This window comes from Labrus bergylta, chromosome 21, assembly GCF_963930695.1.
Source record: "Labrus bergylta chromosome 21, fLabBer1.1, whole genome shotgun sequence".
In the NCBI taxonomy this organism is placed as follows: domain Eukaryota; kingdom Metazoa; phylum Chordata; class Actinopteri; order Labriformes; family Labridae; genus Labrus; species Labrus bergylta.
The window spans coordinates 1,228,267-1,240,803 of NC_089215.1; the positions used below are offsets into that span (position 1 = coordinate 1,228,267).

At 45.5% G+C, this 12,537-nt stretch overlaps 1 protein-coding gene and 1 long non-coding RNA gene across 3 annotated transcripts; one reads left to right on the forward strand and one right to left on the reverse strand.

Annotated features, from left to right (window-relative positions):
* The first annotated feature begins 1,768 nt into the window (after positions 1–1,768).
* Positions 1,769–12,291, forward strand: LOC136177277 (uncharacterized). Of its 2 annotated transcripts, XR_010664914.1 has the most exons (3): positions 1,769–1,908; positions 2,393–2,468; positions 10,899–12,291. It is a non-coding gene; the product is annotated as an uncharacterized lncRNA (long non-coding RNA). The 2 variants fall into 2 exon arrangements; XR_010664913.1 differs by lacking the exon at positions 2,393–2,468 and having other exon boundaries at positions 1,773–1,908.
* On the reverse strand, positions 3,132–9,512 carry LOC110005762 (BTB/POZ domain-containing protein 17-like). Its single transcript, XM_065949555.1, has 3 exons — positions 8,953–9,512; positions 7,452–7,740; positions 3,132–6,127 (listed from the first exon to the last, which is right to left on the reverse strand). Exons 1-3 carry the CDS (start codon positions 9,026–9,028, stop codon positions 5,053–5,055), a joined length of 1,440 nt encoding a protein of 479 aa, XP_065805627.1. The 5' UTR covers positions 9,029–9,512; the 3' UTR covers positions 3,132–5,052.
* Positions 12,292–12,537: the final 246 nt, after the last annotated feature.

Genomic DNA, 12,537 nt, shown 5'->3' on the forward strand with positions numbered 1-12,537 from the left:
CTCAGGAAAGTCCCAAACCGACTCATTCATCCACAAACAAAAAAAAAAGCAACTGCATTATTCATCACAAGATGAAGCGGCTGCAACAAGACAGTTCCTGTGTAGGAGGGCGGACGATTGACTGAAGCACGAAACAGTGTGAGGCTCTGACCATCAGGGGTTCTCTCTCTCTACCTGCTTCGTCTTGCTCTTCTTCCTGACTGTGTGTGTGTGTGTGTGTGTGTGTGTGTGTGTGTGTGTGTGTGTGTGTGTGTGTGTGTTCTGCATGTTGTGCAATACACCAGCCTCACTTTGGACTTCTTGGAAAACAGGGTAATGGGAGGAAAGAGGCCTGAGCTGCCTTCCCTGCAGCTGTTTTTTTTCACTACCCTGATGATGCATTCACTGCCCCGATGATGCATTCACTGCCCTGATGATGCATTCACTGCCCCGATGATGCATTCAGTACCCTGATGATGCATTCACTGCCCTGATGATGCATTCACTGCCCCGATGATGCATTCACTGCCCCGATGATGCATTCACTGCCCCGATGATGCATTCAGTGATGAACTTGCAGAGCTGTCAGGCTGCAGGCACGGCCCTGCACGGCTCTTGTTGTTGCTGCTCTGTGATAAGTTGTGGGGTCGAAGTGCGGCATGCATGTGTTTGTATACATCAGTAAACACACACACACACACACACACACACACACACACACACACACACACACACACACACACACACACACACACACACACACACACACACACACACACACACACACACACACACACACACACACACACACACACACACACACACACCAGGTCCAGGTGATTGGACAGAAGCAGTGAGCTGACAGAGTGGGACTTCTTGCTTATGGAGTTGTTTTGTAACTGCCTGAACAAGTGCCTGTTCCTGAACGCACCACCACCACTTTAACGCTCACAACTAATTCTATTAATAGAGTTCCATTTTCTACCTCACAGGCAGAAAAACCTGGAGCCAATAAAACACTCCAACTCGACTCCTGACAGCTGCAGGGTTGTCACGTCACTTCTGCGCCTAACCCACGCATGTTTGTGGCACCGCACGCGACCTGCTTTTTTTCCATTATTTACCTTGAGCAATGTGCACGAGCCATGCATTAAACTCGTGCGGAGTTTATTCTAAAAGAGTTGCAGTGTCCTTGTCTGTCTATCTCGTGACTGTTAAAGGCGCCCCTGTGCTCCACATCCCTGCCAGTGCGCCGCTAACAGCGTCAATCTGAGTGAGTACACACAGCATCGTCTTACCAGGAACTGTGCAAAGGGGAAGATCTGTAACAGGAAATGCAACTGACCCCTTTTAAAACCATGTAACTTTAAAATGCACCGGCCGTGTTGGAGCTGCAGCGGTGCATGTTGCAGGGCGTGCAGCACTGATTGCATGTCGCTAGTTTTGCACGGATCGGTGTGATATTCTTACCTCCCTTTGGCTGAGACATTTCCCCTTTGCTTTGATGAGGGGGAGGGGAAGCACAAAAGACTTTGCCTTCTTTCTCACTCCCTCCCTCCATCGCCCTCGCAGCAGCACTGGAGCTTCAGCGGCTTTGCTTTTTTTTTTTTTTTGCAACAAAGATGCACAAATACAAGCCTCGATCTTCATGCACTTGGAGCCTTTTCGAGTCCGGAGCGCGCGCGTCCGTGCACGGGGCGCCGCTGCGAATGCACAGCCCCCCGCGTGCGTCGGGAAATCAGGTAAATTTGCAAATTTGCACTGCAAGGAATTCTCCGCAGCAGTTACATGATGGGCCAAGGCTGGCAGCTGAAAGCTCCTAACTTGGATCAGTGTGAGCCCCTGCGAGAGAACGTTCTTCCTGCTTGGCGCGCAAAGGATTCTGGGAAACGTAGTGCAGAAGTACAGCGGTCACAAATAGACTTGCATGTAAGTTGTGTTTGGTTTATTTTAACGAGCTCTTACATTCGTGCAGATGTAGAGTGTGCTGTGCAGAGGTGAAACACTTATTGTTCAAGGAACTTATTTTTTTTTAAAGTATCGTTTGACCTAAATATTATACAAGACTATATCATTAAATGAACAACAGTAGTATGGTTTTTACCAGGATTAGTTTGTAATTTGAACATTGCATCAGATTGGATTAGGTAAAGTACTGATTACAATGAGAGTAATTTTACTTAAAGCACATTAAGGCAAACTTAATTGAGTAACAGACTACACAGTGTTATCTCAAAGTGTTTTTAGCTTCTCTTCAGTTACTTTATGGTATGGTCACATGACCAACTTTACTTCCATAATTTAGTTCAATTAAACCACAAATGAAGCCTTCAGATCAAAACGAGGAACTCTGAGCTAGGTATTGTTATGCGTAGATTTGAGGAAGTAGGTCACAGGTTTCCTTACTCATCAGGAGCTACTGACTGCACCTGTGATGTTCTCCGTCAGCTGATGAGGCTCTAAAGGGAGGTTGGGGTTCCCCTGCTCAGGTCAGTGTGTGTCTCCAGAGAGTCACCACCATGAGTTGGCGTTTTGTGTTTTTCTTTATGAATGAAATCTCAGTTTTGTGTTTGTTTTGAAAAATAGATTTCTCTTTCTGCCATTTCTGACTCCTTCCATTAAGATTCTGTTTAGTTTGGGCTCCAGTTTATTTAATTCTGATAGAAACACCGGGTGGTTAATGAGGGCTAATTGTGCATTCATGTGGTGTCGGACACATCGGAAAAATAATATTCTAAGTTGTAAAACGCAAAATTAGCCCATGTTTAAGTCGGAGCAACAACTGGAAAAGAATAGGACCCCGACTTGCCATGGAGGGCGAAATATGTTTTGTTGAAGTTAAGATACTCTTGATTAATTCTCGTTTTGCATATCAACATTTGGCTCAAATAACTCGTAACAGAGACATTCACATCTTCTTTGCATGCACGCTGATTTCCGTCTTTCCAAACTGAAATCTGAAGAACGATTTACCAACTCAGAAACTGGGGAACATCCGAGGAGCACCTGAATGCACCATATGTTCTTCTGCCACCTCTAAGAACCAAATTCCCACTTATTGGTACCTCCCTTTTGTAACCAGTGCAGTTTTTATTAGTTCTTCAACTCGTGACCCCACTCATTCAGATTCTGTTTTCTGTGGGGAACATAACTGTGTGTGTGTGTGTGTGTGTGTGTGTGTGTGTGTGTGTGTGTGTGTGTGTGTGTGTGTGTGTGTGTGTGTGTGTGTGTGTGTGTGTGTGTGTGTGTGTGTGTGTGTGTGTGTGTGTGTGTGTGTGTGTGTGTGTGAAAGGACACACAGTCATGACTTTTGAAAATGTATTAAAAAGCTTTATTATGAGTAACATTGATAAACAGTGAATCTAGTTAACATCAATCACATCAGAAGACTACCGACGAGACACCCCGACATCTACAGTTGTTGGGCGTATTTTTATGGTTTTGATGACGAGAACATTTAAAGAAAAAGGTTTTTAACCTGAAAATCAACAGGATGAACGTTTGGTGGCTGATCTGATTTAACGATGGAGGTAAAATGTCTTTAAGGTCACAATTGGGCACAATTTGGTTGAAAAGATTTTTATTCTATCTGAGGCTGAGAACACACATTTTAACTCTGATTTTGGGCCCTCCCCCTCCCCCATGATCAGGGGGCGTGGCCTAATTCTAGGCTTATCGGATCCCGTCATTTCTCCAAATAATGTGTGGTGTCACTATACAAATACTTTACTGGAGCCTCCCCGATCTGGAATCGTGAATACCAAACTGGTTTGACTTTTACAAATCCCGATCAGAATACCGGTAGCCAATCAGAGCGAGTGAGCGGCCGGGGAGGCATCACTAACAGGAAGTTGCCTTTTATTACAGTTTACAAACATAAACGCAACTGAGCCCAGAGCCAAGTGGAATATTGACAAACGAGAGCAGGAGTTGTTTTTCTTCTAAGTCACGTTCAAAGTCTCGGGTCAGTCAGATCTCATGTCTGTGAGATCTCGTGTGTCTGTGAGATCTCGTTTGTCAGTGAGATCTCGTGTCAGTGAGATCTCGTGTGTCTGTGAGATCTCGTGTCTGTAAGATCTCGTGTCTGTGAGATCTCGTGTCAGTGAGATCTCGTGTGTCTGTGAGATCTCGTGTCTGTAAGATCTCATGTCTGTGAGATCTCTTGTCAGTAAGATCTCGTGTCATTGAGATCTCGTGTCTGTGAGATCTCGTGTCAGTGAGAGCTCGTGTCTGTGAGATCTCGGGTCAGTGAGATCTCGTGTCAGTGAGATCTTGTGTCTGTGAGATCTTGTGTCTGTGAGATCTCGGGTCAGTGAAATCTCGTGTCAATGAGATCTCGTGTCAGTGAAATCTCGTGTCAATGAGATCTCGTGTCAGTGTCACAGTCTCTCCACTGTGACATCGTTAATTCAAACGGCAGGCGGTGATGAATGACTTCTGTAACTCCTGATACTCCTGGTAAATAATGAAACGTAAGGGGGATAATGTAATAGCACCAATTTTTATACCAAACAAAGACAATGTGGCATGAAGAAAACCGCTAGAGTCTACATTTTTATTTTCTTATAATAGAAAGACCAACACCAACATCCTGTCTGTGTCTTTAAGCTCCAAGCCTCATTGGTTCCTCCTGAGGAAACACATCTTTAAAGCAGCTGAAGCATAATTTTCAAAACTAAGAAAATACAATTAAATATGTGGGACATTTAGTTTTTAGCAAACTTTACTCAAAGAGGAGGAAGTCGTGCATTTTTAAGCATCAGCTGCCGATTAATCGATATTTGAGGCGTTGTTGGTTCGGGTTCTTTCATTGGTTAAAACATAAGAACAGAATATAAAAGCACCAGTTCAGTTCTTTAAAAGACAGATTTACACTCGGAGCATGATTTAAGTTGCCCAATAAATACAACATGTACGGATGAGACAGAAACGATCCAAACATCACACTACGACTCGATGGGGGGGATCAGATCGGCGTCCTCGTGCGGAGATATTAGCAAGATGTCGCTGCAGCGGGTCGGGTTGTGTGTGGTGAGGTACCGGTGGCTCTGAGAGGGAGGGGTCGGAGGGCGGTCAGTTCTTGGTGGCGATGAGGGTTTGGTACAGCGGCTTCACTATGATGTGCAGGTAGAGGGAGCTGTCAATGAGGTACTCGGACGTCCGGCGGTAGAGGTCGGCCTCGGCCAAGAAGTCTCCGTTCTCCTCCGTGCTCTGGTGGAAGTTGTAGACGTGCCTCACCACCGTCTTCCCTTGCTGCTGAGCCATCACGAGCACCGTCTTCTGGAAGTTCACCCCGGCGAAATCCGCGCTGGACGTGGCCGGCGTGATGATGATGCGAGGGCGCCCTCCTTCCACGCGTGTCGGCTGCATGGCGCCGGTCTCCGTGTACATGGACCTCATGGTGAGGGGGAGCCAGCGCGGCGAGAACAAGGCATTCCAGGTCACCCTCTTGCTGGAGTCGTGCCCGCTCGGTCCCAGCTGCGTCTGGAAGCTGGTACTGCGGTCGTCTCGCGTCGGGTTGTTGATGACCCAGGGCGACCCCCACACCGGCGACAGGTAGTTCCTGGGCATGAAGAGGCTGCAGTTCACGTCAAAGAACTTGGCCATGCTGAGCGGCGACGCCGAGTGAAACTGGTAGGACATGTACAGCAGGTCGCGCACCGACTCCTGATAGCGCGCAAGAACTGAGGACTGCGTCTGCAGACGGAAGAGCTCCCTTGGCGGCATCATGGCGTAGCGCACAGCCCTCAAAGCGTTCTCGGCGGTCAGACCGTCGGGCTCGTTCTTGATAATCCACGCCTCGAGCGCCGCAAACAGCTCCATCTCGCTCTGCAGGATGAGGTCGGAGCGCTGCAGCAGGGACATGAGAAGCTGGCTGCTGACGGTCAACCACTCGCCACTCTGCAGCACCGACGACAGGTTCCACGCCATGTACTGCAGGCAGCTGTCCCTCAGGGTCAGGTCCCCGGCCTGCAGGGCGTACTCGTACCAGCCCGCCACGTGGCCCGAGGGCGAGTCCCGGGCCAGGTTCTGGGTCATGTACTGGGTGATGCCCTGCTGGAGACCCGTCACCTGGTACTTAGTGGACAGCTTGTGTAAAGCTGTGGCCTGGTCCAGACGTAGAGAAAGTTCTCCACAGTACAGATACCTGCTCAGACAGACAGAGAGGAACTTCAGTTTAAACATACAAATCAAAAGTGTGATCAGATGTTTTACTCAACTGTAGAGCGAGAATCTAAGGACTACAGTAAATTACCGTAAATAATGCCAATAACAGTTGGTTTATTAGAGCAATAACAACTTTTTCTTGCTAAAAGAGTGTTCATTTTTCTTTGCCTAAACCAAGCGGCAACCTATGTGTTAAAAAATGTCAATGCCGAAGTGCAAAAACCTGCAGTTCCTCGAGTGTCCACTTGAGGCTGGCTGCAAAAGCCTTGGAGGTCACATACACACCCATGTTAAAATGTTCATTTTGACAGCTGTTCACGGCCTTGTAAATTCAGAGCTTGATCCCAAGGAAACTTTGAAGGTTGAAGATGTTGAAGAGGTTTCACCACTCCTCCAAAAGGCTTCTTCAGTCTAGTTGCCTTTGGATCAAGCTTCCAATTTACCATGACCTGGATGCCTGAGAACCTACACAGATATATCACAGCATGGTTCAAAAAAACTGATCGCATGACTGATTTGACTGACAGGCGGGTACGTAGCTGTTAGCTAGGAGGCTAAAGGTAACAGATATCAGCTTTATCTCTTTGTTTTGGTTTACCAAAAGTCAGTTTGAAACAGCATTTTCAAAATGGCGATGGGCATCATTGGGCTTCACTTCAGAAATCAATGAGTGATGTCACTGAGACTACGTCCATGTTGTTTACAATCTATGGATTAAACCTAGAAGTAAAGGTGCTGTACAACCAAAAGAATGAGCCAAAATGGGCTCAAAAACAGACAAAGCCCAGGTGTTAGTTTGCTGTAATTTTGACACAAACCCTTGCAAATCACACACAATTATTCGATTTATTATTCATATAAAAAATATTGTTTCATGCAGTTTTTACGTGTTCCTGTTCCTCTCAGGATGTCTCATGTGTACAGGTACAAAACATTAACACGTTACAATATCAAGAAGGAGGTTTTCTCAGTGTGGCAGAAAGGCAGCTGAGCTCTGCTTCAGCTTTATATCATCATCATTAGCATTTGGGATAAAAATAGATTTTTTTTTTATTGATTGCTGTTGGATCGCCGGCTCCACATTGTCTTACTGACTGCTGCTCCACAGGAGCTGCTATCGAGCCGCCCAGCAGTTCCCTGATTGATCCATCTGTTTTATACTAAAGTCATCACTGATTGATTGTGTCAGATGTAGGGCTGCAGTAGAGGAGTTCATCCCTCTAGAGGGCGTCATAACTCGATCTGGGTGAAGCAGCGGTTTGGGTGAGACTCTGCGGGGCTTTTTGAGTCGGTCCCGGTCTCACCTGATGAACTTGTCGAACACAACAGCGCAGTCGGAGCTCTCCTTCAGGACCAGCGTGCTGCTGTTGCGGTTCAGCAGGATCTCCTCGAACACGGGGCTCTGCAGGGTGAGCACCAGCGAGTGCACCTGGATCACCTTCACCTCGTCCGCGTTGGGCGTCTCCACCCTGAGCGACACATCACTCCCGTTCCCCTGAACCAGCAGCGCCTCCAGACGCTGCACCACGGTCAGGGAGTGGCTGATGGTGTCCACGCTGCCGCCTCCTCCACCCTGGGCCCCGTCAGCTTTCCCTGAGTAGGAAAGAAGAGGATCAGATTCATTATAAAGGCAAACACATGACTTCAGAGTACAGAGGTTGCACGTGATTAATTTATTAGGCCACATAGTGGGACAGTATCATCCAGATCCATGCCATTGATTAGTCCAGCTGCACGCTCCGTCTGGATGATGAGGGATTGTGGGTCACGTTTAATTAAAGCTTTGTCTCAGCTGAGGCTGTTGTAGCACACCACCGCCCCTCCTCCACCTCCCGTTCCTCTGCAGACCACACTTTAACTAACATTGTCGACATCCGAGCCCTGATTCATAGAAGCAAAATGCGCTTCCTCTTTCGGAGTCATTTTTAATATTTAACACTTCCTTTTCCCCCTCGTAAAAAAAAAAAACAGAACAGGACGCAAACTCTTCCCTTTGAATCACAAGCCGGAGTGAAGGCAAATGTTTTTGTCTGTGGTCGTATAAATCAGTCAGCGATAGAATAAAGTTGAAAAAAAACGTTGTGATATTTTAGAGGACAAAGTTTTGTGGATTTTGCAAACCTTCATGTTTGTACATTTTTGTAGTTTTTTAGCTCTAGAGTGTCAAAAAAAGACACAAAAGCTTAAAAAAGTGGACTTTTCCTACCATGGAGCAGTCTTTTTTCACTCAAACATAAACCTGCATGTTTTACCGTCACATTCATTTAGCCTTGTAGATTCTGAAATGTACAAAAAAAAATTCTAAAATATGAAATATTCTATTTTTGCAAAATTTAAATTAGGAATACCGTCAAACTTCAACGACAAGTCCAGGCTTTTATTAACTTCAGTGAAAAGACATTTAACATCCTTTTAAAACCAATCAGAGCAGCTCGTCTCTTTCTGTAACTCGTCCCAAATAAAAGGAGCAGAAAACTGAAACACCTCTTTCCCCAAGTTCAGTTCTGACAAGTTAGAAAAGGTCCTGGGATCAAAGATTATAGCATCCTGTACTCGTCTGACTGATGATGCTGAACTACAATTAATTTACATGATGAGAAATTCCTCTGCAATTTCTATTTTGAGTTTAAAGCCAAATTAAACTTTCATTTACAACAGCGCCTCAGGCCTACACACACACACACACACACACAAAAACACATTAGTGCAATTTTTGGACTTTGAAATAAATATGAACTTGTCTGAAAATATCAACTGTCCTGTGTAACGACCTGTGAGCTGAAGTTCCTCTGAACGGTAACTCACCTGCAGCCGCCGCTTGCAGACTCACACACAGAGCCACAAACATCATCCCGACGCGGATCTGAACCACTCGTTCCATCTTCTTTTTTCCTCTTCCTGCGTTCTGTCCGTCCTGCCGTGGAAGACGAGTGAGGGGTTTCTGCTGTCTGAATGTGGGACAGGGGGTCCTCCTCGACCACACACACACATACTCATCGATTAGTGGGTGGAAACAGGCCTGGGTTTGTTTCCATGACTACGGTGACTTTGATTCTGACTTTCATGTCCTTGGTTGTGCATGACATTGATTGGGTGAGGAGGCCGCGGGGACTCTCAGACAGCTGTGGGACTGGGACACTGGGAGGGGTGAGGAACAGCTGGGAGGATCATGTGGGAGGTATTTGAAGGTGAGAACTTATAAATGTAAACGATTAAATGTAGCTAGCTTCTTTATAGCGCTTTGCTCGTCTTCTGGTCACTCAATCGGCTCCACACCACATGTCAGCATTTCCTCTTTCACACACATTCATACTCTGATTTATCACCCTGCAAGGCAATCGGTCCATACACTTCAGGATTTGTCTCTTTGGAGTTTTTCGCTTGGCCCAAAACGCTGAATTTTTCATTTGAGGGCAACCCTGAGCCGCAGCCCGGATTTAATCTGTATAATGAAAGTTAAAATCCCATGTATGGAGGCTATAGTCTTCCAAGCGGGCGGCCCAGGTTCGAATCCCGCCTGTGGCTCCTTACCCGCATGTCATTCCCCCCTCTCCCTCCCTCCCTGATTTCCAGCTCTGTCCACTGTCCTATTTCTCCATAAGAGGCACAAAAAGCCCAAAAACAAATCTTTAAAAAAAAAAAAGACAAGTTGAAATCTCAGGATTTTATCTGACCACGGCAGGCGGGGACAGCTCGCTCTTAAGTCTGTGGCTCAGTGTGTAGAGTTGGTCGTCCATCAACTGTAGCCGCAGCCAAATGTCGATGTGTTGATGGACAAGACACTTGACCACAAGTTACTTCTGCTGCTTTGCCGGGGGCGTATGAATGATGGACTCTTTACTCAGCAGCCTCTACCATCAGTGTGTGAATGTGTAGGTGTGACCTGCGGTGTAAAAGCGCTTTGAGTAATCAGAAGACTAGAAAAGAAATATACAAACTCAAGTCCCAATCGAGACCTGGGCCACCCGCTTGGAGAACTACACCCTCCATACATGGGGTGATCGAACTAACCACAAGGCTTCCCGTGCTCCATACAATTTATTTTTGCAACCATTGAAGGCGCCCCCTGCTGGCAGTTAGAGGAGAGACAGGCCATTGGGTTTTTTTTGCACATCTTCTATAAACCCGTTGCACCCTGCACAGATTTAAAGCTTGTGGTTTCTGTGCGGGCGCTCTGCTGCAGTTCGGACAGTTGATCCTCCTCGTGCAGCTATGTGTGTCAGTGTGTTCACCCACTTTACCATCGTGTGTGCGTGACACAGCAACACAAGCAATTTATTCACAGCCTCGGGCTCCAGCACGCTTCATTAGAGGAGAGCAAGTTGTGTTATCAACATTTCACATGATTTGAAACAAAACCACTTTTCTCTCACAAATCAGGATCCATCAGAGTTAAAAACAAAGTACACTATAAGTCATCTATGTGTTCGGTATGTATTTATCTACAATGTTGATTATTGGTGTCAGGCCTGTGTGTGTGTGTGTGTGTGTGTGTGTGTGTGTGTGTGTGTGTGTGTGTGTGTGTGTGTGAATCACATGTGTGAGTCGATGGTGATCCCACAGGATGAGTTCATCCCTCCCAGTCTGACTCTGACAGACGAGCTCTGTTTGTCTCGATGTTAGACATCAGGTCGCTCATCTGTTCAGTTTGCAACACGTTAAATGTTTACATTTCTGTCCATATATTTCAACGTCTTACTATTCTGTATTTTTAAAGGTTTATTTATGTGCTTTTTATGCCTTTTATGTAGAGATAGGACAGTGGATAGAGTCAGAAACCGGGGACAGAGACGTGCAGGAAAGGAGCAGCCGGTCGGATTCAAACCCAGGCTGCCCGCATGGATGACCTAAGCCTCTGTACATATGATGCCCACACTAACCACTAGGCTACCTGCGCCCCTATGTCTCTCTTTTTTATTTCTGTCCTCAAGCTGCTGCAAAAACTCTTCATCTCTGGTGATTTATTAGTGCGTCCCTATAAAACTATTTCATATTTTCTAAACTTTCTTTATATCTGAAAACAGACGATAAAAACAAAACTATCTGCCGGTCACTAATGAGTTTGTCAGAGAATATTGTAATTTGTGTGCTCATTAATATTTATCCATGTCTGCTTTGGAGAAAGTGTTTGCCATCTGAAGATTTTGCATCCACAGCACAAGACTCTAATCTCATCGAGGAGAAAGAAGCTGCAAGTGTGGCCTGTGTGTGTCTATTTGAAACTATAGTTAAATTGAAAACCTGACACATCTGTAATCCATGTTAGCTGCCGATCCAACACCATGCACAAAACACATCAGAATACATTTTTTCACAGGAATATTTTCTGTTCTGTGCAAGAGATTGGGTGATCTCTGTACAACATTTTGAAGCATTACTGAATGTTTATGTGAAAATGTAAGTCAAATGTGATGATATAATGTTCTGTTCATTGCATTGGAAAGTTGTGTTTATTCTGTATTCAGCTCATTAATTTAGGAATCAATATTAGCATTTGAGTTCCATCCATCAACCATCTATACCGCTTTTTCAGTCGTGGGAGGGCTGGAACCAATCCCAGCTGTCGAGAGGCGGGGTTACACCCTGGACTGTTCATCTGTCAATCACAGGGCTGAAATATAGAGATGGACAACCAGCCACACTCACATTCAGAGAGTCAGCAGTTAACCTAACGAGCATGTCTTTGGACTGTGGGAGGAAGCCGGAGAGAACCCACACATGCACGGGGAGAACATGCAAACTCCACACGGAGAGACTCCTGACAGACGGGGATTCAAACCAGGAACCTCCTCATTGTGTGGCTAACCACTGCACCACCGTGCATCCCAGCATTTGTGTTTAAAATGTAAATGTTGATGAAATAAATAGTACACTCAGTTTACTGCACATTGCACATACTGCACAAGTTCACTTTTTCTTTAAATTTTATTGTATTTTATTTACTACCTTTTGCACAATTTAGAATTTATTACTGTAAATATTATTTATCTTATTTTTACCTCATTTTATTTATCTATTTTTACCTTATCTTATTTTACCTTATTCTGGTTGTATTGCACCACGGGACGGAGACAAACGAAATTTCGATTCCACTGTATGTCTGGCATATTTTGAAATTGACAATAAAGTTGACTTTGACTTTGACTTAGTGATTAAAACGATTCGTTCCTTACAATCCGGCCCTCTTGCAGTGAGAGCAGGATTAAAGTGTCCCTCTTGTTAACTGAAGTTGCCCGTCCCCTGCTGAATGAGATGCTGCAGGTTGTGTTTACATCTTTTGTCCACTAGAGGGCGGAGCAGCTGCATCTCACCTGCACTCACTCTTCACAGAAACAAGCCTGTGAGAGATAATGTGAGTTTTTCTGCTTCTTCAAAAACACATCTTGTTTA